Genomic DNA, 8,535 nt, shown 5'->3' on the forward strand with positions numbered 1-8,535 from the left:
TGTTAATTTATTAACACTAATTAGCATAATTTCAAGCATTTAATTATTTCCGGTTTTCAAAATTTGAATCCTAAGTAGCATAAATTGTTTCTTTTATTGTAGTTTCGTATAGTTAGCATTTAGGCATTGCTATATATTATTAATGTCTTGATATATATTATTACTAGTGATATATTGGTGTTTAATTGTATGAGTAACTTTCTTTTTATTAATGCTTTCAATATACAGAATGGAATCTGAAACCCATGAGCAAATTATTGATGTTGGGTTAAATGAACAACTTTCTCCTATTATTGAAGATATTGATGATTCTAGGCCAACTAAGAAGCCTAAAACAACCACATCTAAAGTTTGGGATAATTTTACTAAACTTGGGGTAAAAGATGGTAAAGAAAAAGCTAAATGCAACCATTGTGGTAATGAATATGTTTGTGGTGGTGTAAAAATAGGAACTTCATCCATGTTACGTCATTTGCAAAAGTGTGACATCTTAAAGCAAAAACAAAAATCTGCACAAATTGGAAATATGATAATTGATCAAGCTGGCAAGCTGAGGTCTAGAGAAATAGATCAAAAACATTTTGAAGATTTGCTTTCAAGGGCTATTATTGAACATGGGTTATCATTTAGTTTTGTTGAGTATAAGTGGATTAGAGAGTTATTTTTGTATTTATATCCTGGGTTAAGAATTCCTAGTAGGAATACAGCTGTTTCTAACCTTTGGAGGATTCATGATGAAGAAAAAGTAAAGGTGAAAAATGCAATGCGTAAAGCTAATAGTAGGATTTGCTTAACATCTGACTGTTGGACATGCATAACTCAGGAAGGATACATTTGTGTAACTGCTCATTTTGTTGATTCTAATTGGAAACTGAATAGTAAGATTCTTGCCTTCTCTAAGTTAGATCCTCCACATGGTGGTCATGAAATGGCAAAAAAAATCTTTGAAATCTTGCTTGATTGGGGGATAGATAGGAAAGTGTTTTCCATTACTTTGGACAATGCAAGTGCCAATGACACAATGGTAAATTTCATGAAAGCACAATTTAATTTGCAAAATAGTTTGATTTGTAATGGCTCATATTTTCATGTGAGATGTAGTGCACATATACTAAATCTCATTGTTCAAGAGGGTTTGGGGGTGGCTAGTGGTGCTTTGAAAACAATTAGAGAGAGTATAAAATATGTAAGAGGATCAGAAGCTAGAAAGATTGCTTTTAAAGAATGTGTGCTTCAAGTGAGGGGTATTGATACTAAGGTGGGTTTGAGAATGGATGTGCCCACTAGATGGAATTCCACTTATGTTATGCTTGATAGTGCAATTAAATACAAACGTGCATTTGGTTGTTTAGCTATTCGAGATAGGAATTATGTTCATTGCCCATCAGATGATGAGTGGAATAGGGCTGCAAGAATGTGCGAGTTCTTGAAGCCTTTTTTTGTCATGACAAATTTGATATCAGGCTCCACTTATCCAACATCTAATCGGTACTTTATGCAAGTTTGGAAAATTGAAAAATTGTTGCGTGAATTTGTTATGTGTGAAGATCTAGTGATTAAAGAGATGGCTTCAAAAATGATGACTAAGTTTTCAAAGTATTGGCATGATTATTGTGAGATTCTTGCCATTGGTGCTATTCTTGACCCACGAATGAAGTTTGGAGCTATTCAGTTTGCTTATAGAAAAATTGAGCCTTCAACTTCTGAAGAGAAAATTAGTGCTTTAAGAAAGAAAATTTATGAACTGTTTGAAGAGTATGAAAAAGTAAAATCAAATGAGTCAAATGCTTCAACTTCTAATGTGTCTCTTCTTCCACCACAACCAATTTCATATACAGATGATGAGCAAGTACTTGATACCTTTGATGTAAGTTAATAATTTTTTTAAGTACTTTATTTAATTTCATTTTTATTTAGTAATTATCATTGAATAATGAATATTGAATTTATTTTTCTTTGTAATCTCTTAGGAATATGTTGATTATTTGAGCCAAAATGCTACTGCTAATGGAAAATCTGAATTGGATCTATATTTGGAGGAAGGAAATCTTGATCCAAAGTTTCATGAAAAGTTAGATGTGTTAGCTTATTGGAGGGATCGTCATGATCGTTATCCAAACCTCTCTCGGATGGCTTGTGATGTGCTGAGTATTCCAATCACTACAGTTGCTAGTGAATCTGCTTTTAGTCTTGGGTCTCGAGTGCTAACTAAGTATCGCTCTACCATTCTTCCTGAAAATGTAGAGTTACTCATTCTAACTCAAAATTGGTTACATGGTTTTGAAGAATTAGGTAATTTTTATAATGAAAATTTCTTATTTATTTTTACAATAACTCATCCTAACACTTCTTTTCCCTATTTGTAGATGGAGATAAAATGGATGTGCAAAGAGAAGAAATTGTTATTGACATTTCCGTGCAAGATTCTAATTAAGTTTATTTTGCAAGACTTTCGTATGATAAAATATTGAAGCTTTTTATTTTGAAGTTTGGAGTTTGATTATAGTTTGTAGTTAATTTTGTATGATGAGACATTGAAACTTTTTATTTTGGAGTTGGACTTTGATTATGGTTTGTAGTTAATTTTGTATGATGGAACATTGATATTTTTTATTTGGACTTTTAGCATGGTTTGTATTTAATTTTATATGATGAGTTATGATTTATGACTATTAATAATGTTAATTTTATGATTATTATGTTATTTGAAATTTTAATTTTTTTTTATTTTTTGGTGGGTTGGTGGGCTGGCCCGTTTGACCCACCAACCCGTGGTGGGCCGGGCCGGGCCATAAAAATTCTGGAAAAATATAAAGTGGGCCGGGTTGGGTTGGCCCGTTTTTTAGGTGGGCCAAAGTGGGCCGGCCCATATGGGCCGGGCTGGCCCGTTTTGACAGCTCTACTTGTCAAGGGTAATGCTAACTTAGAGAATCCCTCTATAAATCTTCTATAGTATCCAGCCAATCCAAGAAAACTCCTAATCTCACTAACTGACTTAGGTGCCTCCCAATTCAGCACAGCCTCAACTTTAGATGGATCCACTGTTATACCTCTACTTGAAATTACATGCCCTAAGAAACTCACCTCCTCTAGCCAAAAATCACACTTGGACAACTTAGCATAAAGTTGTTTCTCCCTGAGTGTTTGTAGTACTACCCTTAAATGTTCCTCATGCTCCTCTTTAGTCTTGGAATAGACTAGTATGTCATCTATAAAGACAACTACAAATTTATCCAAATACGGATGAAGAATCCGATTCATGTAATCCATAAAAATTGCAGGAGCATTTGTCACACCAAAAGGCATTACTAGATACTCATAGTGTCCATAGCGAGTCCTAAATGCTGTCTTAGGTACATCCTCCTTCTTAACTCTGATCTGATGGTACCCTGATCTGAGATCAATCTTACTAAACACACAAGCACCTACTAACTGATCCATAAGATCATCTATCCTAGGCAATGGATATTTGTTCTTAATGGTCACCTTGTTCAACTGACGATAATCCACACACAATCTCATGCTACCATCTTTCTTTTTGACTAAGAGTACGGGTGCTCCCCAAGGTGATACACTAGGTCTCACAAACCTCTTCTCCAACAATTCTTCTATTTGCTTTTTCAGTTCCACTAACTCTATGGGTGACATCCTATAAGGTGCAATAGAAATAGGTCCTGCTCCTGGAACTAAATCTATGGAAAATTCTACTTCTCTTCTAGGTGGTAAGCTAGACACCTCAGAGAAGACATCCGAAAAGTCACATACAACAGGCAGTTCATTTACTGAAACATTTTTCTCAGAATTTAAAGAAGCTAACAACATGTACACTTGGGCATCCGCTTGCATAGACACCTTAACTTGGTTGGCAGTCAAATAATCCTTACTCACTCTTTCAACAGGTTCACCAAAAACAATAGATTTACAAGCACAGTTCAAAAGGACATGATTGGAAGATAACCAGTCCATACCCAGAATAACATCTAGTTGACTTAGAGGTAAACAAATTAAGTCAACCAGGAAATCTCTACCTTCAATAGTTAGAGGACATTTTGGACAGACATCAGAAGTAATTACAGAACCATTAGTGGGTGTTTCGACAATTAACTCAAAAGACAAGGAAGAGACAGGTAATTTTAACTTAGACACATATGCATGTGATATGAAAGAGTGAGTCGCACCAGAATCATATAAAACGGTTAAAGGAGTTCCGTTAATGAAACACATACCCTGAATTAAGTCTTCGGATTGAGTAGCTTCAGCACCACTCAAAGTGAATACTCTTCCTGTGGTTCGAGGTTTGCTAGCGTTTCCTCTAGTCTCTATTGTTTCTTTCCTATTCTGGGGACATTCACTAGCCTTGTGTCCTTCTGCTTTGCATTTGAAGCATATCAGTACCTTTTGCATCCGACACTCAGCTGCTCTATGACCTGGCTTTCCACATTTAAAACAGTTGTTGTGTGGAACAAAACCCACACTTCCTCTTCCAGACGTTTGGCTAACCATTGGAACTTGGCTTCTTTGTTGGATAGAACCCTGATTATTCACCTTAGAACTTGAGTCCCCTGTAAACTTGGTATAAGGTTTACCCTTGGATGAACCAAACTTATTATTTCTCATTGGTCCTCCACTTTTATAATGAGTTACCCTAGCTCGGTTGTCCTCATCATAAACTCTGCACTTGTTCACCAATTCATGGTAGTGTGTGATCCCTTGATAATTGAATACTTGTTTGATTTCAGGGCGCAGACCGCTCACAAACTTCACACATTTGTCCTCCTCATTGTCTACGCCATCATACATAGGACAAAATCTAACCAAGTCTTCAAATTTAGTCACATATTCAGCCACTGAATTCTCTCCTTGTTTTAATTCAAGGAATTCTACTTGTTTCTTATGTCTCACGTCTCGGGGAAAATATTTCTCCAAGAACAGTCGTTTGAAATTTTCCCAGTTTACTTGAGTTCCCGCAGCCATCATTCTTTGTAAAGCACCTTGCCACCAAATACCAGCCTCCCCAGAAAGCATAAAGACAGCTAAAGTCACTTTCTGTATCATAGGACATCCCATAGCTTGGAATATCTTTTCGACTTCAAATATCCAGTCAGCAGCTCCGTCAGGATTATAGCCTCCACGGAAACTTGGTGGATTATTTCGCTGAAATCTCTCTAGCCAATCAATGTCTGGTCGTTGGTTCAAATTACCAAGAGCCTGAGCCATTGCTTGCAAAGCATCGGCTATTGCACGATCGTTTCTACCTCCTGCCATTGTTTTCTGTGTTTCCCCAAAAAGTTAACAATCATACTCTAAAACAACAAACTCAATCAATCGTCATATTATCAATAAGTTCAACAATTAATTTTGCCACATCATCCATCTACCAAACAAGCACAATAGACTCATAACTCACGGCCGATTGAATCGACCTGCTCTGATACCACTAAATGTGACACCCTTACTACCCCAACACATATATCGAAATATAATAAAAAAAATTAAGGAAAATAAACTTTTTAAGTTGGTAAAAGGGTTCACATAATACTTCATAACTGTTCTGACTGAAAAATAAAACTTGAAAGATAAAATTCAAGAGTTTACACATTTTTCAAAGAAAATAACATTTATTACAATACCAAATATTCTATCCTAGAGATCCTCTTGCCCCGATGTCACACTATCAGAGCATTTCCCAAATTAACGGATGGCATTCTATATACCACTTGCAGTTGGATCCTCTCCACCTAAAATATCAACAATTTATACGGTGAGAAAAGAAAAATTATCTATATGCAAAATACATTCAATCATATCACAGTATAATTTCATCATAACTCATTATATAGTGTATATATATATATATATCAATTACTCATCATATTCACATACAACATTCGTGCCAATCCAACAATTAACACTATGCCAAGGCCTCGCCACATCTGACACAAGTGATACAGGTTAATTGCCTCACTCAACCCACACCAGACCAGGGGTCACGCCCTCCCTGTAGCATCACTTACCCAGGGGCCGTGCCGTCCCTCGCCATTTTGGTGTGAGGAAACACAATCACATTACAATCAATACAATCTCTTGCAATTAACCCTATGTCAGGGCTGCCATAAGCGACATAAGTGGTGGTGTTAACTGTCCTACTCATCCCACATCATACTAGGGTCACGCCTTCCCTATAGCACCACTTACCCAGGGGTCGTGCCATCCTAGTCATCAATGTGAGACATCACAATCATAATCATACAATATCTCAACTCATAATTCAAATTCACATCAATATCATCCATCAAATAACATAACAATAACTAATATAATAATCAATAGAATGATTAGTATAAACTATAAACAGCGTATCAGGGGTTATACTACTCCTACCATGCTCATACTTATTTCATATGAAAGATAAGAAAATTTCCTACAACTCTCATGAAGACATCAAGTCCTAATTCCATCATCTACTTTGTGAAAAATGATAAAAACCGCAACAGCTATAGATAAAGCTGACAGCTTGACCCCTCTTCACTAAAACATCCATATCTGGAGTTCTAGACCTCCTTTTTGGGTGATTCCAACGCCATTGGAAAGCTAAAATCCAAGGCTACAACTTTCATTAAGACCTCAAAATCAAAATATTCACGCTCAGCGCCCAGACTTGCACTCAGCGCGCCCAGCGCATTCTGCAACCAGCAACCCATGAAAACCTTGAAAATTCCTTCCAATCATGAATCCAATCCAAATTACACGAATTTGAACCATTAAAAAAAACATAAACAATATCAAAAAACATCATTTTAAGCAATAAAATTAAGTTTTAACCATTAATCCATGGAAATCATGAAGAAATCATGAAAACCCTAACCAAAACCTTTTCCCCTCAATCCAACCTCAATCATACATAGAACATGGAATCAATGTGATAATTCAAACTCATACATACCAGATTAAGTCTTATAAGTACTATCCTTACAATATAGTGAAAAACTAGGAATACATATATATATATAGATAATAATAAAGAAAATATAAATTAACTCCAGTAAAGGTGGCAGTGCCTCCTAGTTAGGAATCCATTTATATTTTCCAAATCATAAAAAATATAACAAAGATGTAAATTTTAGTCTTTTATCAAGAACATTTAAATTACAAAATAATAGGAGGCTCAGCCTTCCATTCAGATAAATTAAACGTGATCTTAAGAAATTATTCCTCTACCCAATTCCCTCATGTACTCTACATATAAATAATCCCCTTTTCCCCCGTACCTGGATGAATAGGAACTTGGGCAGAACCTCCTCCTCTTTTTCTTAAATCGGGACCGGAATTAGAGCAGAACCTCCTCTCTTATTCTCTCTTTTTATTTCTCTAGAATTTCTTCTCTCTAAAATTATGAATTTTCAAAAACCTTAAGCTCCTATTTATAGAATTTTTGAAGTTACTATGCATAGGTTACTATTCATTAAAATAATATTATAAGTTATTATGCACTATTCATTAAAATATTCAAATTCATTTATAAATGGAAACTTGCTTCCCTCGTGAGCTCCCTTCAGCAGCCATTTACTATGCAATTGCATAGTAAAATACGTATATATGAATAGTAAAATACGTATATATGAATAGTAAAATACGTATATATATAAATAGTAAAATACATATATGTAAATAGTACAATACATATACATGAATAGTAAAATTCGTATAAAAATACATAAAAATAAAATTTTTTGGAATGTTACAATTTAACTGCCTGTAATCCACACATAACCTCACACCACTGATGAGCCTAAATTATACTTGTTTTTATACAAGATTTAATGATCAAATTCTTCCATTCTTTGTATCATTGCAATTTAATTGTTCTCATTTTGGTTTCTTTTGTATATGTAGGTATTCAAGTAGAGAATTGAGGAAAAAAAGGGTTAAAGGAGTAGAAAACCTAAGAAGCTAAGGAGCAGAGAAGAGGCTCTGCGCCGGGCTCAATATAACCTGCGCTGGGCGTGACAAAAACAGAGTATTTCATCTCTGCCAGTTATATTAAGCCGGGCGCAAAAGGAATTAAGCCGGGCGCAAAAAGAATTAAGCCGGGCGCAAAAGGAATTGCGCCGGGCTTGTGTTGAGACAGAGAGTGCTTGACTTCTCTGGAAGAACTTGCGCCGGGCGCGAAGAATTGTGCGCCGGGTGCGGAACCCTAATCTGATCTCCCAGGCTCGTATTTGAAGCCATTTTCGGGGATCTTTCTCACCATTCGCCCAGGGGCGCCTCCAGGAGCTCTGCAGGAGGGATTCTCAGGCTTCGGAAGCCTCCCACGGTGGATCATTCCTTCGGTTCTTCCTTTCCTCTTCCATCTCTATTTTAGTTTTCCCCTCTTTGTTTTGAGAGGTTCTATCCATTGTATTGGGGTTTTGATGTAACCAACAAACTCTATTGTAATCCCTTTGTGTTTAATGTTATATATGTTTTGTTTCATTCCTTGTTGTGTATGATTCTATGCTTAATGCTTGCTTTGGCTTGATCACCCTTTGCATGATT

At 35.9% G+C, this 8,535-nt stretch overlaps 1 protein-coding gene across 2 annotated transcripts; it reads right to left on the minus strand.

Moving 5' to 3' along the window:
- Window positions 1-2,541: 2,541 nt before the first annotated feature.
- Window positions 2,542-7,476, minus strand: LOC145959094 (uncharacterized). 2 transcript variants are annotated; one of them, XM_083077211.1, is made up of 2 exons: window positions 7,269-7,476; window positions 2,542-5,271 (listed from the first exon to the last, which is right to left on the minus strand). In XM_083077211.1, the coding sequence occupies exon 2, from the start codon at window positions 5,263-5,265 to the stop codon at window positions 2,725-2,727; it is 2,541 nt and encodes an 846-aa protein (XP_082933337.1). In that variant the 5' UTR covers window positions 5,266-5,271; window positions 7,269-7,476; the 3' UTR covers window positions 2,542-2,724. The 2 variants fall into 2 exon arrangements, 1 of the variants encoding a protein (XP_082933337.1); XR_014434723.1 differs by lacking the exon at window positions 2,542-5,271 and adding an exon at window positions 5,481-5,738.
- Between the last annotated feature and the right edge of the window lie 1,059 nt (window positions 7,477-8,535).

This window comes from Cajanus cajan, chromosome 1 (genome assembly GCF_000230855.2).
Source record: "Cajanus cajan strain Asha chromosome 1, NIPB_CcT2T_4, whole genome shotgun sequence".
Classification (NCBI taxonomy): domain Eukaryota; kingdom Viridiplantae; phylum Streptophyta; class Magnoliopsida; order Fabales; family Fabaceae; genus Cajanus; species Cajanus cajan.

Bases quoted from the DNA above. Each gene is read 5' to 3' on its own strand.
- LOC145959094 (XM_083077211.1), bottom strand. From the start codon at position 5,265: ATGGCAGGAGGTAGAAACGATCGTGCAATAGCCGATGCTTTGCAAGCA.